Source organism: Sturnira hondurensis, unplaced genomic scaffold (genome assembly GCF_014824575.4).
Source record: "Sturnira hondurensis isolate 20B ecotype Veracruz unplaced genomic scaffold, ASM1482457v3 Scaffold0001872, whole genome shotgun sequence".
Taxonomy (NCBI): Eukaryota; Metazoa; Chordata; class Mammalia; order Chiroptera; family Phyllostomidae; genus Sturnira; species Sturnira hondurensis.
This window is the reverse complement of record NW_028074503.1, coordinates 36,692,348-36,720,342: the sequence shown is the minus strand read 5'-3', so window position 1 is coordinate 36,720,342 and position 27,995 is coordinate 36,692,348. Positions and strand designations below refer to the sequence as shown.

The window sequence follows — 27,995 nt, the reverse complement described above, 5'->3', positions numbered from 1 at the left end:
ATGTGTCACAGTGCATTTAATGTGTGACCCAGCCAACTCTCCTCCCTCCAGTGTGGCTCGAGTTGCCAAAAGGTTGCACACTCCCGGTACAGCTCCCATCTGGAGAATGTGTTGTGACATAAAAGTTTTTCGTAATTGCAGATGTTGGAGAAATATGAATAGAAGATTACCTTCACAAATGACCATTTTTTATTGCCTGACAGAAATCGAGAAAAGGAGAAGTCCCCGTTTACCACTTCTGCAGGAAGAGGGGCACGCCCACCAGAATCCATTTATGGGAAGAGATTTTAAACAGCAGCTGCCTGGGACTCAGCTAACAAGTCCTCGTGGGGGCTAATCACCTTTTGCCTTTGTCTTTCGACTCCAGAGAGTGAACGCACCCTAGGGAAGCAATAATGGTCTCGGCTCTCCGAGCACCATTCGGGGCGTGGCGTGGAGAGCCCCTTCTCCAGACATTAAAAGTAAACGCAATGCTGCAATGCCAGTCTCTCAGAGGGAATCTCGCCTCTATAGTTACAAAACGGGTGACAGAAATAGAGACAATGAAAGTGAGCAAAGTGCAGTTTGGAGGGTGACAGGCAATCAAAGTGATTGGAGGGTCGATACGGGATGGATTTGTCTACACGCTGTGAATCTTTCCCGATTCTAGGACATGTGTTGCTTCGTAATGAACCTCCACCTGTTAAACCTTAAACACATCAAGACACTTCCTCCTTTACCGAATGGAAGCCTGACGAATTTAACTCCTATTGACGTCATCTGCACCGTGAGGATATGAACAATGTGATGAAACGATGCTGAAGATATGTTTTGGCTCCTCCCTGGGGTTTACTTGATGATACAACACCCACCATCGCCAAATCTCTTCTCTGACTTTGGAAGATCAAAGATGCCCTACTACGCTCTCCTCTTTGTACATGGGAGGTGAAGCCACTTCAAGGAGCACCAAGTGAGCAAATGAGACACAAAATTACCCCTGTATTAAATGTAGCTTGGTGAAAAAAAAAACAGATGTGTGAGTGAAGGGGTGCTGAGGTTCGGTGTTTCTATTTGTATTTCTTTTTTGTTTCGGTAGTTTTATTCTGCGCCGATTCCATTAGGCTATAGTCAGAACAGGTTGTAACCCAATAAAAAACTATGGTCAGGCCCTGGCGGGGTAGCTCAGTTGGTTAGAGCATCGTCCCGATACACCAAGGTTGTGGGTTGGATCTCCAGTCAGGGCACAGACAGGAAGTAACTGATGATTGTGTAAATAAGTGGAACAACAAATCTCTCTCTCTTTTCCTCTCTCAACTCAATAAAAATTTTTTTGAATGGTCAGAGGCTCTTGTCTTCTGCTTAAATTAATTGCCTCAATAGAATAAGAGAATAAAATAAATCACCACTCTCAAAGTATCACTAACAAGTTTAGATCTTTATCTATCTATATATTATCTATCCATCTATCTACCTGCCTGAATATTTATGTATCTCTCTCTTTCATATAATATAACCATAAAATGAGAGGTATATAAAGTTATAAAATTAATTGCTTTAGGAAGTATACTATATAAAAATAAGCATAAAGTATAGTGAGATGTAATTTACATGAAATACATTTTATATTTATCTGACTTATAGTAATTTATGAACTTATTTTTGTTACATAAAACAACAAACAACCAGAAATATATTAAGACCATATAAGTAAATTGTTCATCATAACCGATAAGATATTTCAGGCCCCTCATTTCACTTGAAATCAGTATTAGTGAGATAAGTCGTAGAGTTTTCTAATTAGCTATTGACTGTATTTTATCGTGTAAGTCAATATAGTCCTCCAATGTGTCTGTGGGAATGTTTTAAGAAATTCCAAAGCACACTGGAGTTTCTCGCTGAAGCATGTGACATTATCTCTGAAGCAGTGCCTCAGCCCACGTCCGAGCTCTCCTTTCAGAGAAAAGTTTCTGTGTACTACCATGGAAACCAGAGTCTTGTATTCCTGGAATTATAGACCAAACTCTTGTCAACAACCAAGGTTATCATTAGGTTGGTTCCTACCTATTTCCAACTCATTTGTATTAGCATCTCACTTTTTTTTGCTTAGATATTTGTTTCCTCATTCAAATATTCCATAGTTTGAGCTTTTTCTATTGGATATCAATATTTACTAGATGTGTTTATATTTAAATAAAAACAACCTTACTTTAAAAGTGTGTTTTCTAATTATTCCGAATCAAGCAAAATTAATCAATCATACAAGGTCATGATAAGATCAAGCAACCTTAGTGTGTGCTTTTGGCAATTGTGGAGGGAGGCAAAAGAATAAGGCAGGTATCCTCTCTCTGATTTATGAAATTGTCAAAACATTCCTTCCTTTTCCTGTTGGAAAAAAAAAATACAACGGGCCTTAAATGGAGTCACTTGTGTGAGCTCCCTGCACAGAAATGAGATTTACTACCTAGCCTAACTGTAGCTTCACCCTCCCCCTGGAATGTAATTTCTTAACCTGTTAGTCTGGAATTTCCTGGTTAGCACCAGTGAGGTAATCTCCCTAAGAGGCCTGTTTGTCCCTTACCAGAAATAGTCTTTTCTTTTGTTTGCGGCTTCCTTGTCCCAACCCCCTATCGCCTTTGAAAACCACATTTCTGAAGCTATTTAGAGGTTCCCTCTATTTGCTGGATGGGATGCTGCCTGAATCACGAATCCCTGAATACAGCCAATTGTATATTCAAATTTCCTCCTCTAAATTTTAAGCTCTATTAAAAATGTTCTTATGCAAGTAAATAATACCAAAAGATGAAAACTACCAGCTAAACACAGGAGTCAAGTTGGCCATAGAACATTCATTTAAAATATTAAAAGCAATTACCTTTAATAAGTGACTAAAATTGTTCTGTTTTTTCTTGAAGAATCTATCTTTAGTGGAGTCAGATGGTTCTCATAGAGTTCTTTCAATTTTTTAAAAAAACTTTTAGTCCTCTTTCTTCTTCCACCTGAAGCATTTCCAGATTTCTGTCTTCGAGCTCGCCCATTTTCTCCTCCATCTGGTCTGCTCTACTTCCTGGGCTCCCCGATGCTTTCTTCCTCCCATTTATTGAGTTCTTCAGCTCCAGAATATCCGGTTCTCTTTAGAGTTTCAATCTCTTCAGTAAAGTACTCCTTTCATTCATTAATTTGATTCCCAAGTTCACGGAACTGCCTTTCCGAGTTTTCTTGTAGCTCACTGAATTTCTTCCTGACTGTAACCATGCATTCTCTGTACTTTGAATCAGTCTTCTGTGGCTTTGGGGTTGGTGTCTGGAGACTTGTTATTTTCTTCCTGTGTTAGCTTGTTAACGTGGCTAATCATGGTACCTGATGGGTTGTCCTCCCGCCTGTACACTTGAGGTCGTGAATTGTTTTACTGTTTAGTTACCATGTGGATCTGCACAATTCTGCAGGTGGATAATTTTGTTTTCCAGTACATGGCGATATAGTGCCTGGTTTTATTCTTTCTGACCATCGCTACTTGTATCTGCTGGCTCCTTGTGGTGGGGCATCATTGGGATTGTGGAAATTGATGACTAGATGCCTGGGGTGGTGGGCCCCTGCTATGTCCAAGTCACCTCAGTCTCAGGGCACCACCACCATAGGGGGGTGTCGCATGTGCTGACGCCGCTTCTGCCGAGTCTCTTACCTTCTGCTGAGCCACAGTGTCGGCGTGCACCCCAAGTCCTCCACCACCGGCACATCAGCTGGGGCCCAGGTGGGCACCAAACTATGTGTGAGAACACCATCCCGTCCCTGTCCTTCCCACCATCCTGCCCTCCCCACGCGGTCCAAGATGCCCACCCCCCGATGTGCGAATCACTCAGGCAAGCCCTGAGCAGAAGAGACATTGTTGGATTACGGATGTCCAACCTGTCACTTTAAGGGGAGACACAGAGGGGTCTCATCCCTCCACCACGACGCTGACGTCACTCCTCGGAAGAATGTACCTTTAATCATTAATTCTTACCGATCAAACTCTATTAGTCTAGGTTTGAAACCAGAGCAAGAAAATTGCTTTAAAAATACAGTATTTCAGTTAGCTTGTAACAGAATTTCTTTTGTCACAAGGTTTAGTATTGTTCATATGAGCAAAAGCTAAAGTAGAAGAGGGCAGGTACCCTAGTGCCCACTGTTGTACGTACGCTGAAGGTCCCAGGGGTCATTCCCTCACCAGCTATTTACCGGGATCTACTACGCTCAGGCCCATTGCGCTCAGCAAGTGTCAGCTGGGTGAGTGTTTCCAGCTGTGCTGTGTTGGCCTGTTTTCCTCCGCTCCTGCTTCTTCCAGTCTCCGTCAGCTGTTAGCTGCCTGCAACGGAGTGTTTTTCTGAAGGATGCGATTATTCGTTTGGGGGCAAAGGGAAGGAATAGGAAAAGAACGGCCAAAGGTTCGGTTTCTGCTCTTGTTGATGAAATACCTGTTATGTAACAATCTGATGAACCTGGAGAGCCACCCCTGTGCTGGTTAACCATTTATCCTTAGGAATATCACAGAAATTAAATTATTTACCCTTGTCTCCTTTTGTCTGCCTCCACCCATCACCACCCTTGGCAACCAAATGGTTTCTACATTTGGGCTTTGGCTAAACCTTAAAACTGCTGTGAGCAGGTTTATGTGGCATTTTATTATGGAGCCTGAGGTCAGCCTCCTGAACTTACACTCATCCCTGCCATGGAGTAAAAGATGCTGAGAAAGACATCCTTTGTGAAACACAGCATGAGACAGGCCCTGTTATTAACCGCTTTTAGCTCCTGATAACACTTACTGGGTTGTGTTTTCACCAAGCACGTGTGCCCTCTCTGGTCCTCAGCCCTTGGCGATTTCCAAAAGAACTTTTATCATGAGTCTGAAATGATAGCTTTTGAAAAGCCACCATCAATCTCAGCGCTCTTGCGGTGGCCAGTGGCAGCGGATAAGTGGAAATGGAGGAAAAGCAAGCGATGCCAACACACAGCGATAGGCCCGGCTCCGGCCCACCTGGAGGGAGCCCGTGGCCTCACGGCCGACCGCAGCACTTGCCTTGCAAACTGTAGATCTCGCCAACGCTGTTCTGACGGGTGATGTGGTGCCAGTACGCGCTCCGAGGGAGAGAGATGGATTTGGACAACGTCATGGGTTCAGCCAGGCTTGTCTGCAGCTGGAAGAAAGAGAAAATGCGTCTCAGGCTTGCTTTCCAATGTGAAACTGAAATCCGCTCTTTTCAAAGTTGGGAGTGAAGTGTGGGCGATGTATAATCTGGTCGAATCCCTGCACGAGCTGCTATGGAAGGGTAACTTTTTTTAAAGAGGTAAAACCATCACTGAGAAAAACAGGAAGTGAACACTTGGAAATGGTTTAATCCCACTTGTCTATGAAGAAGCGAACAAATAGACGGGACAACTGATTCCGAGTCGGCTTCAAAGGACATGTCGCCAATCAGGAGTGCCGGTTCCCAGCCACGGAAATAATCAGCTGCATTATTCCACCAGGAGAACTCATTTGCATTTCTACGACTATCCGCTTCTGACAATTAATTGGATTTTAAAATAGCTCAAAAAACGGAGGTGGAAGCTCCTTCTGAAACAGATACGCCGACTGTGGGCAACCTGGGACCCCATTTCTTTTGTACCCTCTTCCCAGTCTTTCAGTTCCACCCTACAGCACCTCCTGTCCTAACTCGAGTCTCTTTTTTGAATGGACCATGGACTTCGGCCCTCGGTACCACTGTGTGTATTGACAAAGCGTTTTCCCCCCAGAAGCTCCGTGAGGACCCTGCAGCATATTCTGTCATTGGAAACATCAAGACGAGCTGCAGAGACCCACACCTCACACTGGGGGCCCAGGCGGAGGACTAGTGCGGAGTGCAATACTTCTCACTGCATTTCCAAGAAGCAAGTTTACTTTTATTGATTCACGCCAGGTTAAAAGTAAAAAAATACCCAGCAACCATTTTATTTGGTCATAGTACACGTTTCTCTGATGTCACCTGAGCAAACGTTCACTGTCTCAGAGAAAATGGGCAATCTGCTATTTAATTAATAAAATCTCAAATTCCCTCTGTGTAACCCCTGACTTCTGGCAGAGCCGGGAGGTATCAGGATCAGCTCAGTCCAGGGCAGCCTTCTGGCCATTGGCCGGTGCGAGTGCCCTTTCTCACGGGCTGTTCCGCCCCCAGGTCCCCCCAGGTCTGCATCAGGAGTTACCCCCTTCATAGAAGATGCTGCAAGCAAAGTACCTGAGAGGATTCGGCAGGACCTTGAACAATGTCAAAATAAGAGGCATTTCTGTTTTAATAGAATCAGAAGTCAAAGGGCTTAAAACATAACTTATTTGCTTTTATTTTTTAAAAAATTGATTTTGGAGAGAAAGAGGAAGCGAGGAAGGGCAAGGCAGGAAGGGAGAGAAAGAGAGAGAAATATCCATTTGTTGTTCTACTTGCTTATGTGTTCATTTGTTGCTGCTTGTCAGTGCTCTGACTGGGGATCGAACCCACAACCTGGCATATTCGGGATGACACTCTGACCAACTGGCTACCTGGCCCGGGCCTTGATTTTCCTTTTTCGGTAGTGAGGCACTTCCAGGACTGCTATGTCTTCCCACAGAAGTACCCTACTCGGTGTATATTTAAAAGTCTGGCCTGGTGAAGATATTTTTTAAAAGGTGGCTATGAAGAGCAACACTGTAACCAATTTTCATATTTTCAAACTTTGCTACATTTCAAAGTTTTCCTCCTTATTATGAAAATGGGGGAGCTAACTGTACCCACATGCCACGATTGGTAGGGAGGGAGGGTGAGGGAGAAGCTCACTTTCTGGGTCACCCCAGAATCTCTGCGATGCTTGTCACCCTAACGTTTCTAGTTTGGCCCCAGAGCAGAGGGTTGGAGAGCGTGTGGGAGGGCTGTGCATGTTGACATCCAAATGACCTTCAAGCACAAGCCGTCATCCCACTTCGGAAAGGGATGGAGGCAGGGGCTCATTCTAAGAAATCGTCACTGGGACCAAAGGGCTTTCCTCTCCAAAGTCCATTCCTCATGTGAGGCATAAACTGAATTAAACACATAAATCTTTAATTAGTGTCAGCTATGCCCATGAATAACATCAACTAATCCATGAAATGAATCTCACATTAATCCCACTCTGTCTACTCTTAAATCCTTTTTATAATTTATTATACTTTGTTTACTACGTAGCATATAGTAGACCATCAGTGGTAAATCCATCTTCCCCAAAGGTGATGAAAGTGCTTTTCCTGCTGCTGCTTCTTCTTTTTTTCATTCTCGGAAACAGAACAGTTGCTAAGTCTAGGAACCCTCGGTCACCAGGCAAAGTTATCCCACCACTGTATGGACTATATTCTCCTTCACTTTTTTCAGCCTCTCCAACCCTTACCTCTGAGATTTGGGGTTTTAACTTTATTTAAACAATTTATATTTTTCTTTTCTTTCTTATTTTAAACACATGCACTTTATTTTTAATTTTTTTTAACTTTATTTATCTTTACAAGGGAAGGAAAGGAGAGAGGGAGAGAAATATCATTGTATGATTGCTTCTTGTGCGTCCCCTGCTGGGAACTGGCCTCTGCTGAGAACTGGCCTGCAACCCAGGCATGTCCCCTGACTGAGAATCGAACTGTGATCTTTTGGTTTGAAAGCCCGTGCTCAATCCACTGAGCTACACCGGCCAGGGTACATGCACTTCATTTTTATGTTACTTTTTATTTTTAGATAGAGGGGAAGGGAGGGAGAAACAGAGGAAGAGAAACATTGATGTGGGAGAGAAACACTGATAAGTTGGCTCCTGCACATGCCTGCACTGGGAACCGAACCCACGACCCAGGCATCTGCTCTGACTTGTATTTGAACCAGCAACATTTTACTTCGCAGAACATCACCCGCACCTGTCAGGGCTCAGTTTTTCTTACATATTATATTTTGCTTTATCCTAATTAATTTTCAAGCTTGGTTTTTCTTAAGTTGTTTTCTTGTTTATTTTCTATTTTTTCTTTTTTCCTTTTCCCCTCCGACATATCATAATTTGTGACAGTACAGTCTGGCATTTTGAAAGGATCTTCGCTGCCCAGAAGAAGCAGGGAAGGCCTGTTGCCTGTGACTCTCAGCACCTCTTCTTGCTTTTACCAAAAAAAAAAAAAAATTATCCCAGCGACCTTAGGCCCTTTGCAATTTCCCTGTACTGTTTTGAGATTCTGCCTCCCCCTGTGATAAACACTAATGCTAATTTGTGTTTACCCACATAAAATTCATCTGCATCAAAAATGTTAACAAATTAATTCTCCTTTTGCTCTGTATTTCCCTAATTATTGCCTTGAAAATTGAAAATGATATTAGCACTGGGGACGCAAACCTGTACAATCCAGAGAAGGAAAAAAATTAGCTTTTATAAATTAGCATTTATGAGTCATTCTCTGTGCCTGGCAGTGTGCAAACAGGTATCATACGTCATCTCACTTAATACCCACATAAACTGTCAGCAGGGACAAGAAAAATGAGGCTCCAAGTGATAACCTATTTGAGGCTCCAAGTGACACAGCCCGTGAGTGATGTCTCTGAGGCTTCCGAGACCACGATGTTATTCCCTCTTCCCCATAACTCACTGTAAGGTAAACCACTGGACCCTTGTCTTCTGGGAGCAGATGAGATGAGAACTATGCCTACTGGGTCTGTTCCCTGGGACCAAGGCAGGTCCCGAGGTCTCAATGCGGCAGAGCACAGGTGCGGTGAGCCAGCGACCAGTCAGCCGGCGGCTGTGCTGAGCACAGACCTGGCACCAACACTAGCTCCACAGACGCCCAGTCTCCTGACCTCAGGCAAGGCACCTGTACCTGTTCTTGAGACTTCATTTTTCCTTCTCTCTCAATTGAAGTAAATATAACCCACCTTAAGGGTTATAAATATTTTATGAGATGATGCTTTTGGAGTGAAAATCACTGTGTATATCATATCTGAGTGCTCAGTGAAGGTTGCTGTCTCATCGTTGCTCCCAGTGCGTGGGGAGGCGGCTTAGACCAGAGGTGTCCGTGCAAGTCTGTGGTCAAGGCATAGAAACCTGTCCCAAATGAGTGACCAAGGAAATGACCATGAAGGCAGAGGCATGTACTTGGATTTAAGTCTACAACCTTAATAGAAGTACAAAACCCCCAAAATATGACTATGAATGAGGAGGATGGGCAGGTGGGACACAGATGGGGGTCAGGTGAGCAACGCTGGTAGGAGAGGGGTGCACACGTGTGTGTGCACATCTGCATACATGCCCACATGCATAATATACACTGGGAAGGAATAGTCCCAGTCTTTCTGAGCGGTGCAGTTACGAAATGCCACAGTGGGTGGGTGTGTCAACATGCCCCCCGGTAGGTCTGAGATGAGAGATACTGGGAAGGAATATGTACTGTCCATTAAACATACTACAAAAAATATCATACAAGTGGTTAGGAAATAGCCTCATGTATGTCAGGGTACGAAAAATGTGATGCTACTTAGTATGGAAGTGCTGAATGTGAGTCAAGAACATTGAGTTTTCTTTGTTCTTGGAAAAGAGCTCATGGCACTTGAAAACTGTAGAAGCGAACTCCCGGAGGTGTGTCACCAGCCAAGCTGGCGCTGTTTGGATTCATGCAAACTGGCCTCTGAAGTTGGAAGGTTCATGGGCACTTGGTTTCTCACCGACTTCACTTAATTTTCAATAGGGGACATCTTACATTTAATCTTCCATTTTATTCAAGATAAATGGAAAGGAATTAGAAGACACTTTGCTTAGATTGCACCAGACTAACAAATAAAATGTAGTTTATATAGCCATTTCATGGCAGCTGCTAGGCGGGGTATAATTTCCATTGGATTTGAAAAAACGAATGTTATTATTATATATTTTAAACCATGCATTGACCAAATTTTAAGGGAAGAGCCCATGATGTAAATAAAATCCTTACTATTATACTGTGTTATAGCACTGTTTATCAGAAGACTTGCATACAGCCTTCTCCCCATTTCCCTCACATTTGTGCAGTTATGGGGAAATGTGTATTTTTCTTTGTGTTCTGAAACTAGAACAATAATAAGTGAATTGATTGATTAGTATCATGGGCCCACTTCCATTATCAACTATGATGGTTTCTTCTAATTGACCTTGGGTTGATTTATTAATCAGTGTCTATCAGTTAGCAAAGTGAAATTTTATAATTATGTGAATGGCATCTCCCAGCAGGGAACTGGTCATTGTCCATAATAACAAAGGCTCTTGTCTTATGGTCAATAATCGATAATATTAAGCAATAAATAGATCCGTGAATAGAACTTTGAAGAATGAATTAATTGGCAGGTATTCCTGTATATTAGATATTACATAACAACTTGCGATCACAAATCACACATTTAAACTTTTCCTAGAATTTCCTGAATGTGTATAAAGAATGCCTAGAAAAGAGACTGCAAAACGTGGTGAAATTTTTCTGTGCACTCTCCTTGGACTGCTGTGTTTCCAGATTCCCCAGATTTTCAGTGTGAGAACACATGTTAGTATTTTTTAATAACTGATAGGGATTCCTGGAAAATGTGGGTATGGAGAACGCTTTCCCTGCAGAGGAAGTCAAACTGCCAGGGTCAGAGCCCATTCTGGAATGCTCCCTCATTCCTTCAAATATCACAAATGAGCACACGGCGTTCATGGTCACACTTGAAAGAAATAGAAAACTATTATTTAGCTACAGTCGAGCATAACCTTTCAGTGTCTTCATAACAAGCTCATGCACTCTAAGGTGCCACCTGCTGAAAGACAACATTATTTTATGCCGCACCATGCAAGAGCAGTGCTTGTAATTCAACTGCCACTCACAGTAGACTTGAGAGATGTTCAAATGTGGAAAAAAAAAAGTGCATTTTGGAATCAATGCACTAAAATAGTATTTCCCTGTTCAGGGAACTATTTAGACAACAATTATTTCATGGGCTGGTAATAGTCAATACTCGAGTACGTTTTATGTTTACCTACAAATCTGGAAGAGCAAATTGACTTAACCTCGAGTTACTGTTTTAGTGAGTTTTACATGCAGATAGCGCCATTCTTTCTCTCTTCTGGGTCTTGTCCGCTTTGCCTTCACTGGGATGAACGTGGCATTGGGCATGTTTCGACGCCAGGGCGGTGGGTGGCACAGGGAGCTCATGCTGCTTCTTTGTCGGAAATGTCTTTTCATTTTACATTAAAAATGAAAAGAAGGTGATTTGTTTTTGAATGATTATTATTCAAAAGAACAGCAATGATCTGTGTGAAATGGAAACAAATTTTAGAGGTGTTGTTTGTTTGGATAGCTCGCTTTACTAATATCCTCAAACATTTGAATCTTCATACTGTCTCAGAAATAGTTTAAAATGGATCACTGTGACTTACTTCTCCAATGCATTTTGCAACGTAATGGATGGATCCAGAGAAAACTACGCTAAGCTAGTCAGTGAGAGAAAAATACCACATGATCTCACCTACATGTGGAATCTGATGAATACAGTAAACTAATGAACAAGACAGTAACAGAAGCTTAAATACATAGAACAGATCGACAGCTGCCAGAAAGGGGCAGGGGATGGGATGAAAATGGTGCAGCAATTAACCAAAGGACATTTATGCTCAATTCATAGACACGGACAACAAGGTGGGGATTGGCTTGGGGTGGGGAGATGGTGATGCTGGGTGAGGGAGGGGAAGGGGAGAAAAATGGAATAATTGCAACAGCTTAAACAATAAAAAATTAAAAAACTGGGATTGTTGTGACTATAAAAATAAGAAAATAAAATTTATCACTTTGACTCAATTTTCCAATGTACTCCCCTCAAATGAAAATTTCTTTAAAATGAGACTGGTCTGGGATTTGTAAGTAAAGAAAATTGAGAGACTACTTAAGATTGCTATCCCTTTTTTTTTTATCACTGTCATTTTCCATCTCCCCTCTGGACACAGGTGTGAGCAGCAAGAGAGGAGGGCTGTCTTCTCCGGTTGCAGAAATCATTCTCCATGGAGGGTGGTCTGAGGACCTCTGATAAGTGGACCGTCCAAGAAACCAGCCAGGCTGCATTGTCACGACCACGTGAGGAAGCCCACCTGGTGGTGTTGGTCTCAGTGGTCAACATTTTGTGATGGTGATATCTTACCCACCTGATTAAATTGGGCCTGATAAACTTTTGATATTTTAAGAAGTGAAAGGACATGAGATAATCCTACTGTGGGTAGTATTAACTATTTGATCCCATGGAATTCTGGGCCACTTGAGAAGGAGGGAACTTTCTTGTTCCTGTCTTGTAGTACGTACACTGCTGTGCAGAGTTCTGAGCAGAGTAAACACTAGGCAACCTGTGAATGGTTGACAAATAGCTAACCCCTCTTAGACACTTCCTAATCAAATCAGTTAATATTAATTAATTCTTTCAACGTCCTTTTTTGGTGAAGGAAATCAAAGTCTACACTTTTAAAAGCCTTACAAACTCAGTAAATCTTTTTATCCGCTATTCTGCTGGGCAAATGTACTGCTTTCCTAGATATTAGATTCTTCAAGCAAGGAAAGCAATATTGCCTAACTCAGATTACGGTGACATATCAAAATATATTTATTTATGTGTCTCCTAGAAGGAAGGTAATGAACAAGGGAAAACAAGTTTTTACAAACCTACGATGAAAAAAGATTGTATTGAATTATTTCTCTTATAATTAAGAAGTGGTTCTTGAGACATTCTTTCTCAAATTTATCTGTAAAACCAGTAACACTCCGGAATCATCTTTGAAAGGACACAAGTCAATGTTTCATTCAGTTGCCTGAACAGTCATGTTCGGAGAATTCATTGCTTATATAGCTCAATTATAATTTAATCTTGTAAACCCTTTTTAATCACATTAAAATACATAAGCATTTTCTACCTGATCAATATTAATCTTCTGAGGCCAATGAACAGTGTTATCATCTTGTTTGTGTGAGACACATAATGAATGAAATGAAACATTTTTATGTCCTAGGTAGGCTTTTTGGTGCTTTCCCAACTCCCTTGTTACATTTTTGTCTGGTTTATAGCACAGACCTTCATTTTATTTAAGTAAGCAAATGAAGAGTTATTACTTCATGAATATGCAGAGGGTATTTAAATACTATTTCATTCTTGTTAGAATTTCTTTTTAAGAAGAGGTTGGTGCATGTAAAGGCATTTTCTTAAAAGGGAAAGAAAAACCTGTCTCTTGGAGACCTGGAAACCTTTGTTTATGGCCCTAGAATCTGAGGGATTGGGGGCAGTTTTTAAGTTGTATAACTGGCCCTCTAAAAAGCATCATTAATTTAATTTTCTCTGAAGAATGGACCAGACCTGGAGTAATTTATTAGCATTAACCTTCAGAGAAAAGCTTAGCTGTGCAATCATTTTTGAAATTAAACCAAATTCTCCACTTACATGTATGTACAAGTTAATGGAGTCTTTGAGTGTGGGATTTCTAGAAACATTTGGATTACCTGTTCAGCTGTACCTACTGAGGCTGCTATTTCAACACCTGCCTCACTGCCCCTGCTACCTCAGAGTGCCTGTCTCCATGTGTCCCCTCCAGCTTTAGATGGTCCGTGAGACAGGGGACCAGCTGAGCACCTCAGACCCCCCCCAGCGATGGCTCAGCTCCGTTCCCCAGATGCACCCTCAGAAGGCCAGGCTGTGGCAACAGACAACAGCATCAGCAGCACACGCTGCCTGAATTCTGTTTTCCAAACTTTGTGGCACAAGATCGCTAGACATACGTGAAAGCAATGGAAGGATATTATTTAGCCATCTTTGGGAATAACAAGGTAGTGTCTTCACGAACATTGCAAATCTTATAAATATTCAAAATCACTCCTACAGATGGCTCACCATCATGATAATGAACGTTTTGTGGTGCTTTCTATGTGCCAGGTTCATTCTCAGAAGTATATGAGACACACACATATAAATGCAGATACCTCATAGCAACGAAACACATAGAACCATGATAGCCTCACTTTACGGATAAAGGGAAACAAGCCATTCGGAGGTTAGATGACTCACCCAAGACGACACCGTGAGTACGTGGTGGAACTGGGGACCCGGAACACAAACCGAATGCTCGCCCTTATTATGGCGGACAATCACAGTGGTGTGGGAAAGCTCTGGGAGCGTGCTGCGTGCGAATGTAATTTAAATGACTTGTGAGCGCTTTGCCTGTTTGGAGCAAGTGTAAGTAAAGAAGAGCGACAGCTGTTAACTAGTAGAAAGTGACATCACAATGATTACTTCTGGTTGGCAATAAGTTGGTTGTCAATTGCAAATGTGGACTGAATAAGGAATATGCAAGATTCTGAAAAATCGTAAAATTTTTTCCGCAATTATGTTAAGCCACTAGAAAAATGTCATATTAATTAGATCGTTGCCACAGCGGTTTAAATTTAACTCAAATCTAGAAGACCAGGTCATCCCAACCTCCTATTAATGCATCTAATGAATCCCGCAGCCCTATTAATAATCCTATTGATGTTCAAACTGCTCATTCCCCGCCTTGGGAGGCCAGATGTCCTGTACGAGCCCGAACTGTGTGTTACCCTTCGGGGTTGAGAAAGCTCTTTAAACCACATCCTAGACAGAGAGACAAAATTATGCAGGCAGTGTTGAGAAAATAAAAAATGTGTTAAGAATAACATGAGATCATTTGATGAACTACTTCTTTGTTTTTATATTTTAAATGTTATGTGATTGAAGAATTTTAAAATCAAAGCTACTATAATACTAGATACAGAAGTCTATGGTCTTAAACTGGAAGACAGTCACTGTTTTCTTGTGATGAGGGACCCTGTTTCCCAAAGTGCCACCTGTGCTCTCAAAAGTAAAATCGCACACATCTCCAGAAGTCCTGAAGAGGTAAACGGTACTCACCTCTTCATCTCAAGATTGCAGCCAATAATCATCCCATGGCTCGCTTTTACAAGTCAGTAATAAAGCTTACAATTTTTCCAGCTCCATGCATAGTTTACTACTGCAGATTTTCACTGAGTTGTGTCTTAGCTGAACCCCGAAACTGCAGGTGGTGTGGTCCCAGGACGGGAGACTAGACAGGCAAGCCGTTCCCTCTGTGTGTCCTACCACAGGGGCTCCTTCTGCGAGCACTTTATCATTGGCTCTGAATTACACACCAAAACACAGAGAAGTTTCAGAAATGCTAGGCTAAAGGCAAAAAGGAAAGTGGAATCCTTCCTGGTAGTTAAGACACTTTCCTGGGCCTACATTTGAATTTATGATTGCCCGACTGTATGCGGAGCTATACGGAGGACACGGCTTCTTATTTCATTCTCTGTGCCCGCCACCCTTTTTCGGGTAACCATGGCAACAGGGCACGCATAGGTAGGTACACAAAGTTCAGGGTTCTCTCTTAGTCACCACAGACAGCTTCGTTTCTCAGCAGCTGAATGGGGAATTAGGAAGATGACATTCAGTGACTGGGGTGAGCCCTGGGGGCCGGGGTGGGGGCGGACACTGGGGCGGACACTGGGGTGGAGACACAGAGGGACCCACATACACACGACGTGCAGCAGAAGCTGTTCAGTTACCAAGGAAGGGGCCTTACCCGGGCCTTCTGCTCCATTTCTAGCATTAATCTTTCGTGCTGCTCAGCTATGGCCAGTGTCGCAGAGTGGACCTTCTGATAGATCATCTCTCCTTCCCTGGTTTGGAAAGTGAATAGTCCTTCTCCCGTGTCACACATTCTGTGAGAACAGAGATGGAAAGAGATGGGTCTTCGTGTGTTCAAGTGGGTACCAGTTCTCCACGCGGAGGACGCCCTCGCCCTGTGCTTCCCTCTTCCTTGACTCCCAGGAGTTGGTGAAGCAGATTCATCCTGGACCAAACCAACTTACCAACTCACCAACCCGCCGACACACCTTTAAATGGCACATGGAACCGAACTAAGGGCGAAAATCCACGTACATTTGGATTTTTGGATGAAGTGTTCATGAGAGTTTAAAAGATCAGATTAAAGTGTTTGGGGTTATCACAATGCATGAAGAATAAAAACAAGTAGTTATTTTTATAGGGTTTTCACATTTAACTGTGATATCACAGTGCTATTGAAAATAGAGGCACTTAAAAACATCTGCCATTTACACTCACTGCAGTGGTGACCAACGAGGAGACTATAAAATTTTAGTTTGTGAGTTTGCACACATAGGCTGAAGCTTTTATTTAAACTGAGTAATCCTTATGTAAAGCTTGGTATGGCCTAGAAAACCACATGGCATAAAAGAGACTCTTTTATTTGGTTTAAACTTCGGCTCTGCCACTTACCAGCAGGAAGACCTTGGGCAAATTAACTAATTTGTTTACCTTCTTTCCACATCCCTAGCATAAGAGCAATGAGTCCCCGTCTCATAAGGTCTGTATGACAGTTAAACCACTTGTATTCAAAATATCTACAGTGTTGCTAGCACACACTAAATGCTCAAAAACGTCAGCTAATCCTCTTTCACCGAAGATGAAGTATGGCGGTAATCTCAGTATCCACTAAAGGGAAATGCTTGGCTTAATTATATTTTTATCAGATGGAGTATTATGCAACTATTTCTGTGTTTAGAAATTCTTATTACATAAATTCAAGAGGAAAATCAGAACACACATTTCTTTCAATTATTTTTATTGGAATAAAACCAGAGACAATTTGTTAGGCAACAGGAGTATAGCTAAGTTTTATTAACAAAGAGTAATTCTACCATGGGAAATATTTTAAATGACTATTTTAGGCCAGTTTTGAAAAATAATCGGAGGCCTTTAGAAAAACTTATTACCAATCGAATGTCAGCATTCAGACTTTGGACAGTCACTGAATTGCTCTGTGGCTGGTATTCCGGTTATAATGTCAGAAGGTTTGCACGAAACATTCAAGTGACCAAACTGTCTTCCAGCACTAAGAAAGATTTCAGGTTCTTCGCTATGATTCTCCAAGGAGTTTTCAGCTGAAAAGAAACATCTCAAGAGGCTACAGACATTCAAGAGGCTTTGACTGTCATCCCTCGGGGCCACATGGAGCCAGCACTCAGCCTCTGAAGAAGGGATCTTAATAAAATCCACCCGGCGTGAAATGGGAAGCCTGGGGGGAGGTGAGGAGTTTTCACCAAGTGAAACCAACGAGCTTTCTCCTTTCTCCGTGGATTGGAACCCAACGGCAGGAGCAGGAACACCACGCACGGGGAAGCAGACTTTTTGTCTGAGGTTGAGTTTTGTTCCTTGTCATCGGAAAAATGCTGTCCATGAGCCTTCGGAAATGACAGTATGGGGACACAAGTTGTCACTTTGGACTCAGGCACCAACAGGCAGAGGTCTAACACTGGCTTTCCGGACGCAGCTCTGCCCAGCGAGCGAGCCCAAGGGGTTTTGTCCAGCCTCTGACATAAAAGGGACAGTGAACGTGTCCCCCGCCCCTCCCGATCAGATCAGGAGTAAGGCAGTAAACACTCGGAGTTAGGAGGCAAGGGCATTTGGGGTGGAGCTGTGCTTTCTTCAAGGTAGGCCCCTAACTACCAGCAGGCTGAAGGTGAAACCCTTCCAAAAGTAAGATGAAGGAAACTGGAATGCAACTGTACTTGAAAAGATAAAAAAAGAAAAGAAAAATTCTTCAGTCAGATTGGTTCATCTTTATGGCTTTTGTCAGCAGCGTTGGCACAAACCATTTTGGTTTCCTGTTTCCTGTTTGAAACATGTTCTTTGGTGAGGAACCGAGACGGATTTTTTTTTCTTGTATGTCTGAACAGCTCGCTGGTAGCCAGGCTGCATAGAGAAGCTCATCAAGGCACAGATGACCCATTTTGATGGCCCTCTCCTTGGTATGTGACGCGTGGCCTGCAGACCCGCACCCGCTGCAGCCCTGGGCGCCTGCGCAGACGTGGAAACAGATCCTGCCTTTGACAGGGACTCCTGCGTGCTGGAGCATGAGGGGCGCTGACCCGCAGAGCCCTCCCCACTGGTCGCTGCTACACTAAAGGGGTCTGAGCAGTGATGCTTCGGACCCAGATGAGCACAGATTAGAAACCCCAGCTGAAGACCCTGATGTGAAACTGAGGGGTAAAAAAAAAGAAACATGACAAAAAGAACAACAACAACAAAAACCCTAGAAGGGCCCTGGCTGGTGTAGCTCAGTGGACTGAGCACAGGCCTTCGAACCAGAGGATCGCGGTTCGATTCCCAGTCAGGGCACATGCCTGGGTTGCAGGCCAGTTCCCTGCAGGCCAACTCCCAGCAGGGGACGCACAAAAGGCAACCATACATTGATGTTTCTCTCCCTCTCCCCTTCCCCTCTAAAGGTAAATAAATAAATAATCTTAAAAAAAAAAAAACCCTAGAAGGATCCTTTCCTTACCTTGGGACATCCAGGACAGAGGTTCTCGTCACGTCTGACTGTGTGAACAGGGGCACATGTCACCAACAGGCACAGCCTTTAGTTTAGTTACAGAAAAAGGTGAAAATATGGTCGATGTATGTGTCCTGACTCCAAGCTGGAATTCCATTGAAATTTATAGCAATCACAGAAATGTCATCTATCTTTACCCTTCACAAGGCACTTACACAAAATGACTACATCTTCCGATCTAAAATAAAAACGTTAAAGAAGAAAATCTATAAAGTGTCTTTCAGTTTTAAGGCTTAGGGCCTCCTAAAAAATCTAAGAAGTAGGTGGGACTGACACACTTATTTCTAGTTTTTCTTTTTCTTTTTTGACTTTGTAATAGAAGGGACATCAAAGACTAAGGGCACAGCTTTCCACCATGATGTCACGGCCTATCACAGGCCCTGTGCACAGGTCTCTCATGGTCTGTGGGCCGGGCATGGCCTTGAGCATGGGGGTGCGAAGCAGGAAAATATACCCAGTTCACCGCCCCTGATCTGCCCCAGCAGTGGAGGAGGTTAGCAGCGGTCAAAGACTGGCACGCTTGCTGTGGTCAGTGTCCCAGGGAGAAGCCAGGACCCAGAGGAGGGCCATGGCACCTGAGCTGAGCAAAGGATGCCGCCTGCTGACCCCTCCCCTATAAAACAGGGGCAACGGGACTTCATCTCAGGATTGTTCTCTGAAAGAGACGACGTCAGGTGGGTGACAGCCACATGGGGAGGGTTCATTCGGCAGACCCGGGCTGTTCAAACCTGCGCATGTCTTGGCACGGTTCCTCGGCTGACTAACAGACTGTGACCTCTGAGCCTCTGAAATATTCAGCCTGGTGAGTGTTCCCTGGGGGCCTGAGGCCTTGAACTGAGCTGCCCCCACAGGACCAGGTACAGGGAAAGCCTGGTTTGCCCTTCGGGAGGCTGAGGCCCATTGTGAGGACACGGCCTGCCTGGAGGACTGACCTTCCATAGAACCTTGGGCCCTAAGGCTTGGTTGACCGCCCTTCCCATGGGTTGCCACGCAGCATTGCTGGGAGAACTGTGTGTCTCCATGTCCCTGCACTGGGGCGGGGGTGGGGGGCACTAGGAGCTTGGTCTGGCCTTTTCGGGGCGGCTTCCCTGTGCCGTTTTACTCTGCCCGTCTCACTGCAATAAACCCCAACTGTGAGCAAAGTCACGTTTTCTGAGTCTTTCTTGAGAATCATTGAGCCGAAGCGGGGTCTTGGGGAGCCCTCCCCCTAAGGCAGCTGCATGCGGTAGGTTGTCAATATATTTGTGATATAGGAATCTCAAATATCCTAGTCTTTCCCCTAAATGACTCTTTTTTTTTCAAATTCCATCCTTCTGGGGATCTTAAAGGGGTACACTCCCTTTCCTTATTCCACCCCACTGACGGCTCACTTCCAGAATCGCTTGAAGTAAAAGTGTTACCAGAGGTCCAACGTGGGGGGGGGCAGTATTTGGGCCACTCAGGGATGCCAAAAACTTCTACAGAAAACAGCCCTCCCCCNACCGCCTCCCCCCCCCCCCCCCCCCCCCCGCAGGACAGTCTACTAATACCTCTTGGGCTCGTCTGTCCGCCACCACAGCAAAGACATCTCTCAAAGCCAGAGATTTGTGAAAAGGAAAGGAAAGGTTTATTTAATGCTATTCAGACCTAATGCCTTCATTAAAATATCAAATTCCTTTAGGTTATACACCTACACACACACACACAGCACTCCCTTCTCCCCATGTCCCAACTCCGGGTACCATAAATCAGGAAAAGAGCATATGTCCGTTTTTCCAGGCCACTGGTGTCATCAGCCGTGTTGATGTTCAGGCAGGATCTCCAATTAATCCAAAGTCATGTGGCACCTTTCACTGGCAAGAGTTCTTTGTACCAAGTTTTCCAGTCAAAGTCTCTCCTGCTTTCCAGGCCACGCAGCCAAAGGGAGCACCCCAAAGCCGGGTGGGCCTCTTCTACCAAAGCTGCAGGGGTCCGCACTCTGACCAAAAGCATGAGGCTTTCTTCTTCACCTGGCTGCAGGGGTCTCCATTCTGGCAAAGCTGCGTGGTTCTCTTTCACCTGGGCAAGGGGGGTGGTCCTCACTCTGCCCAAACCGTGTGGCTCTCTCTTCCACCTCGCCAAGAGGGGGTCCGCACTCTGATGAAGCCACATGGCTCTCTCCCCAATGGCTGCCATGTCTGGGTTTAAATCCCCGCACCAATCTTCCTCGATACCCTATTTCCGACTCCTCCCACAATCAGTTACACCTGCCAGTATTTCTGTATCATTATAAGTTTACTGGGCTGCCATTGTGAGTCTGGGCAGGTATGGCCCCAGGTCCTAGAGCAAATCCTCTCCAAGCTCCCACGCAGGCGCTGTAACTCGGGGGACCTGCCCCCAGTCACATCTTGGGGGGAAGTGACTTCATCCCCCTAGCTCCAAGCCTGGTCACAGCCATTTAACATATCCAAGTGACCCGCCAAAGGCTATAGATATGTTAAATGACCAGGCCATGTATTAGCTACAAGGTTGGGGCTGTACAAAACAGCCCTGCGTGTTCCTGCTCCATGTGTCCCTTCCCCCAACTCACACCTGTGTGTGGGGGGGGGTGGTGAGGACATCTTATATGTCTCTCCAATATTCCTATACACTTTGAGTTCTGGACAACATTCCAAATCTTTTTTTGCCCCGCCCCCTTGGCTGCACCTTGAATCCAAAGCACTGTCAGTCCGGTCTCTACTGTGTTGATACAGAAGGCACAATGGAGTTCATGTGAACGTACTGTACTAGTCAAAGGAAACCGAAAGGTAAGTGGGGTGCTTCCCCGTGCGTGTTTCCCGCCATGGCCTCGGAGGGGAGAAACACAGGGATTCCTGGGGGCCCTCCCTCCCCAGGCAGCGCCTGCGGTGCCTGCTCTGCCCCACCCCCCTCTCTCAGTCCGGACACTCCAACTCAGGGTGGCTTCCAAATGCCAGTTTTTCTTTCCAGTGACATGCAGGAGAAACCTACCAACTGAAAGGTTAAAGAAACACTTTACTTTTCAAAAAGTAAAAGTAGATTCTTCAGAATCATTCCTCGGGGGTGTCTAGATAAACTCTCGCACCAGACGAGTTGGAGACCTTTGGCGATTTAGTCCATCTCTGCAGCTGTGCGATTTCATTCTCACCGAGTGTTTTGTGACTTTGTGTATATGTTTAAGGACCAAATATTTATCCTGCACGCACACAGACGTTTTAAACGCTCAGCAGTGGAGAGGGGCGGGGCACTTTCCTGAACCCCACTGGTATTTTGATTCAGTATTTAAAATTTAATGTTTAATTATAGAAAGCAATGAAATTCTGAAAAGCACGGCTTTTCTGCAGAGCAGTTAAAACCAATTAACACTTTTATTCTGTTAACAGTTTAATCTTTATTGTCATTTTACAATGCTAGCAGTTTACTATTTTTAAAGCAGCTGTGAAAAGGCTGTGGTTTCTCCCTGAGAGCCCTGGTGAGTCAGACCTTGGTCCACGGTACCAACTGCAAGCAAAATGTGGGACGGCATTGAAACTTCCTTTCTTCAACTTGACCTTTTCTCCTTTCTTTCCTTTTGATTCCACTGGCCTCACCCAGCAGCCTGACTCACCTGCCTCTTGCCTCCTTCTTCCTGGCCCGTCCCCTCCCTTAATCCTGAAGCCCTCTGGGCAGCGAGGCTCTGATCAGCGTCTGACAATCTCAGGAACGAAGCCTCAGGTCTGCTGACCCCAGAGAGAGTTTCTGGAAACCAGAGATAGCATCTAGGCCTTGGCTGTGTTTCACCTGCAGACCCAGAAAAGCAGCAAAACCAGATGAAGTGAGGCCCTGGCTGATGTCAGGGTCAGGACCAGCTGCAAGAATCAATGTCCCCTACCCTAGCGCTGACCAATCAGAGAGCGTGGCCCCGCCCATGACCTTGACTCCCTTAGTCACCATGGTAATGATCCCCACCGCCATATCCTCCATCTCTCATCTCTTGGAAGCCCCAGGAAGCCAGAGTAGCCCGCCTGTCTCTGGGTGTGGGCTACCTCCTGGGAATAAACCCGTGCTTTCTCTGCTGTGAGCGCCTGTTCCGTTCTTACTGGGCTTCGAGAGGCACGGGGCCAACGGACCCCTTTAGTACAGTGACAAAAGCAAAGTATAGAAAGTCCGGAAGTAGGTCGAACTTGTATGAGCGTTAAGTATGGGATTAACGTGGGATCTCGAATCTGTGAGGGGAAGCTGGGGTCTTCAATGCCCGATCGGTGTTGGTTTTGTACTGAGAGCAAAAAATAAAGTAAAATAAAATGTGAAAGAGAGAACTGTTTTTTCCTTTGGCTGGACAATCCCATGGTGTTAGTGTGTTCTTCTGAATGGAGAGCACCAGTCAAAAGGAAAACGGAGAACTGGCGTGTCCTTGTGTCCCCAGCAGACGGCCCCTTGTCCCATTTCAAAACTGCGTTCCTGTTCTAGGAGGAAGCTCCAGAGTCAAACCTCTTTTTTCTGGGGAAAAGCTAATAACAAACCAAGTCAAGTGCAGGCTTACATTCTACCGCTTAGAAATTATGTCTCTTTCAAAGTGAATTTGGCTGCCAAGATACGGTTGGACAATTTACATAGTTTAACATGCAAGTTATTAATATTTAGGCACTGAACTAGAAGCCTTATGCTTCTCTTCACCATTTTGAGGGAAACCTGAAGAGGAGGTCATTATATTCCCTCAGAGCAGGAGAGCATGTAATCAGGGTTTAAAAATTACATTTTCATTCTCTTTTTGCATTAAATATAGTTAATTAAAGTATTTTTCATTATGTAAAATATGCTTTCAGTGTCTCAGTCACTAGAGAAGAAAGTGATTAAATTATAGTCAAAAATAGAAAAGAAACTTAAGACTATACTTGATTTTACCTTAATTAAGGCTTGCCTTTTCTTCTTAAGTTATATACATTCACTCATTAACTTTTTTGGACACCTATCATATTGCAGGTACTGTATTAGTTTCTGGGTAGTATTTCTAAAAAACATTTAAAATATAAATATGCAAATGAACATGAATTCATGAATTTCATATGCTCTTATTATATATGTATCTCCTCTTTAAAAATTAATTATAATTAATTTCTAAATGTAGGTACATTAATTTTCCTTCTAAAAATAATTATACACTAATTTTACTTCTATAAAACTAATTAAATGAGTAGATGCTTATACGAAGCATATAACAACATAATGCATTTTGGAGATTAAGAACTATTGAGTTGTTTATCCTTACTGTGTTGAACTTCCCTCTAGAGGTTCTTAGTTGACAGATGACTCTGACTGTAACTTGCAGACTCTGCGGCCGCCACCACGCCCAGCCCCCCCAACACGCTGCCGCACAAATCAGCCCAAGACACTGAGGGCAACTACTCAGAGATGTATTATCAGAGATGTGGGCGTATGTTTAAACTGTGGCTTTTTCATTTGTTTTGAAGCAGAAATTAAAACTTAGTGCCATGATGAAAAAATAAACCTATCTCGATTTTAGAAATTAAAGGATTTTAAATTAAATGACCTAGATATTTTTATGATATCAAAGGCCGTCATCCCAGGTGAGTACATTTTTAAACCTTAATTTTAAAACTTTATTTAACACTTTAAATTGTATTCCTTAAAATAATATAAAGTAATAATATGACAAACATCATATGGACCACCTTAAAGTAGAAGCTAAGAAATAGAACCAACATTTCCCCATCATAAATAAAAGTATCAGTCATTTTATATTATTCCTTGATAATATAAAATCAATATCTTTGACCTTCTAGGTATAAAATTTTAGTGCTTATCGAGGTTCATACTGATGTATTCCAGTCTACAATTAACCAGTCAGCTCTGTTTCCCCTGCTTAATCACGTTTAAACCTGTTATAGTGTTTCTCGGGTCTTATCGCCCTTATTTTAACATGACTTCCTCCTGTTAGGCTGTTATCCCCTGAAGGCAGAGGTAGGTGGGGATGAAAAGAAAGAATGAACGTATAGAGACTGAACTGCTCGGTCTACCGAGGGGGATGCTGCTGTTTGTGACAGAGAGGGGGGTCCTACCCAGGAGCCAGCAGCAGTCACCGTGGACCACCAGACAGCGGGGGACGGAAGGGCTTAAAAGAATGGGCATGAGACACTGGGGAGAGAGAGGCGCTAAGATTCTTTGCTTGCTCACTCTTGTGTAGTTAAAGCCCCCTTCACAACCCCTCATGAATGATGTGATGATGGATTTCAAGGCGTTTCAGAATGGCATTTATCTTTCTTTTGGTGTTCTACTTCCAGTAAGGCTGAGTAAGTTTCTTCAAGAATTTCTCTCTCCTACAAGACAACTCTAAGTTATACCCACCGACCAACCAAACTCTTTCTGCCTACATCTCTTTGTGTCCCCCACCTCACCAGTCCTGGCCTCTGCAGTCTCCTGAGGGCATGGGGTGAACGGATGCATTTTAGTTTGATTGGTGAAATTGCTAAAGAGATTCTTGCCATTGTCAAAAAAACCGCAGAGAGAATCCTCACCCAAAATGGATTCTTGGTGTTGAGCACAGAGAGGATGACAGGTCCCAGAAGGAGCCCCAGTGACCTAGATGTCGGCCACTTCCTAGGAGCTCCGTTGAAGAAAGGGTTGCTGGGACAGGCATATGTATGTGGGCACCAGAGGGCTTTCTGGCTGTGACTACCCACCACTGGAGTTAGGAGAGTGTGAGTCAGTCAGTTCAGAACAATTTCTCAAGTGAGATTGATGCTCAGTAAGAAACTGGAGAAAAATGTTATGGTGAGAGAGAGCAGCAGCAAATTTCAGAAAAAGTTAAAAAGACAAAAACATGCTTGGGGATGGCCAGTAAGTCGAACGGTGATAAAAATCAGCATGGATGGAGTTGAGGAAATGATTCCTCGAACAAGAGCACCTATCAGGGAGCAAGTGGGCTGTATCCTGAGGACAGAAAAGACTTCGGGAGCCAGAAAAGAGGGAGTAAAGATTGGAACGAGCAAGTGGTGATTTCGGTGAGAGGAGGATCGGTGGAGGTGGAAGAGGGCATAGAAAGGATAATGGGTAATGGAGAAGAAGACAGTAAAACCAATAAAATAAAATGGTTTTTAAAATAGAAATAAAATATACCAATTATTTTCAGAGTTTCTTCACCAGAGAACATTCTAGATGTTATCTCCCCTTGCTCATCCTGCCCACAGCCCCGGCTGCGGGTACTGACGCATTTCCCTGATAACTTGGGCTGCAGGTGGGTGAGGGCGCCAGATTCTTTCTGATCCTCGGCGTGAGCTCTGAGTTTCGGGGCAATAACATCAGTGTTGGATTTCAGGTGTGTGGGAGCAACGCAGGACAGCTGAACAGGTCTTGGCGAGGGTGTGCAACCTCTTCCTGAGCTTTTCGCTCTCGGGTCCATTGAACTGTCTGCGGCTGGGTATAGTTTGTTTCACGTGTTTTGATTCCATAAGATTTCAGATAATGGAGACTGATCTCATAAACGCTCTAGGTGGCCATTTTGCACATTTAAATGTGAAACAAGTGTTTGTAGAGCAAGCCCAGGGCGATTTACTTCTCTACTGAATGTGGAGAGAACTAAGAACCACACCAAGCGTCTGCACAGGACCGGACGTTCATTAGCTTGTTTATTCATCCAACGAACACTTCTCTCTCATTCTCTGCAGGCGAGGCACTGGGCCCGGCCCCGTCTGGAGCTGTAGGGGTTGCACTCCGGAAAGCTGCCTGAATACAATCCTGGAGCTTCTCCGGAGTGTTTTATATTCTCTCTGCCACCTCCTTCTCATTCACCATGTCTTCATACCTGGAGCCAAATTAATTTCTTTCCTATTTCCAGAAATGCCTTCAGTCATTAATTAAATAAACACCTTCAAGAGAGTGGAGGGGCTGCTAGGAGAAATGAATGAATGCCTTATGTGACTGAGAAGTAGTTACAGAAATAGTTTTGCTTTTCCGGGCAGGGCAATTTCATCTCTTGAGAGAGAACAAACCATGTAGCGTTGGTTGGTTCTGCCAGCCAGGGGCTGCCTGAAGACAGGGGTTGTGTGGTGGGTCGGCAGGAGGAGGGGAGCATGCAGAGAAAACCCTGAGGGACAGACGATGCTGACTGCACATCCTGTGACATTTTGACAAGAGCTGGTTAAGGCGCCTCTGTGCTGATTGAACAACTGGTCCCATCTGGGCTCCCCCGACTCCCTCCCGGAGTGGCCAGGTGGAGGCGGGGGGAGGCAGTGTGCCCCTCCTGCCACCGCTGTCCTGCCTCTAGATGAAAGGCCCTGAGAACACAAAGGCAGGACGTTCCTGGCATCTTTTCCACTGTTCTCAGCCCGGCACCAACTGTTGTAAAGAACGAAATAAAAATGCCAAAGGAAAGTAGTTGAGAGAAATTTACTCTTTTACCCTTGAGATCTAATGGGAATTCGAGCAGTATACACTTTATTTTATTTTTCTTAATGGTCAAAGCCCTTGCCTCATATTGTAAACACCTACCATGGCTCCAAGCAATCTCAGTGAGAAACACTCTTGTTCAGCATTCTGGTTGTTCAGGCTCCATGAGGTGCTCATTTAAAATGTTATCTTTTCGGGAATAAATAATCATTTGCTGCTCAATAATATCTACATGATGTCTTTCTCCTTATTGCATAGAAGGATGTTAGAGAATCTCAATTATATACGGTTTTGAATTGCTCTGTGGTCTATGATTCTAAATACTTGAGCTGCAAGGATACCTTATGTTTATATAATTCATCCTACTTTTCCATCCAGGGAATGAATCCTCATTTCAATTCCCAGTGATCATTTCTCTTGCTATTTCCATGAGAATGTACCAGAGACTGAGAGGGAGAAGGAATTAGCAGGATAGAAAGCAAGAGAGAATTGAAAAGCAAATATTTTTTCAAAAAGGATCCATGCCAATGGGAGTGGTAAAGATTTTGAGATCAAGCTGAGAGACTGCACAGTCCTGTATGGCACATGTCCTGGTTAGAGAGGCAGAAGGACGTGATGACACCCAGGAAGGGCCAGAGCCTGCTGGGGAGACGTGCTGCAGGGGACCGATGGGCCTGGGTTTCACTTGGCTGCCTTGGAAAAGCCACCTACCTCCCAGACTCGGTGGCTCACCCATACGCCTGTTTGCTGTACACACCTGACCAGATGGCCATGAGGCTCATCGTAAAACATGTTGACAAGTGTCAACGCCATGAGAAGATAATACGAGTGGGATTGGGAGAGATGGTTTCCCCAGAGCCCTAACCACTCCTGCCCCTGGAGACCTAAAACACCCTCCTTAGCTAGTATCTGCTGGCCACACTTTTGAATTATCACTGGCCTCTCCGACAGCCTCCGAAGACGCAGGGCATTGTCTCCGTTTGGAGGTGGCAGTTTCTGTTCTCAAACTGCGACCCCCAAGGGCTCTGGTGGGCTCAGTCACACCCTGGCAATTGTCCCCATCTGAGAACCTGCCTGTGAAAAACCACGTCCCCAGGGAAGGTGGCAGCATTTGCCTGCAGCCCGGGCGATATTTGTGAATGGAACGCAAAAGACGTTGCTGGTTCGCAAGCTCTTGTAAAGGTGATTTTCAACTCGCACGT

At 44.1% G+C, this 27,995-nt stretch overlaps 1 protein-coding gene across 1 annotated transcript in view; it reads right to left on the bottom strand.

Annotated features, from left to right (window-relative positions):
• The window catches only part of DOK6 (docking protein 6), a 245,924-nt gene that overhangs the window by 38,195 nt on the left and 179,734 nt on the right, over positions 1-27,995 (bottom strand). The window contains exons 6-7 of the mRNA XM_037035647.1: positions 15,601-15,739; positions 5,033-5,150 (exon numbers count right to left, since the gene is read on the bottom strand). Of these exons, the coding sequence (XP_036891542.1) occupies positions 5,033-5,150; positions 15,601-15,739 (257 nt within the window). The remainder of the gene's footprint in view (positions 1-5,032; positions 5,151-15,600; positions 15,740-27,995) is intronic.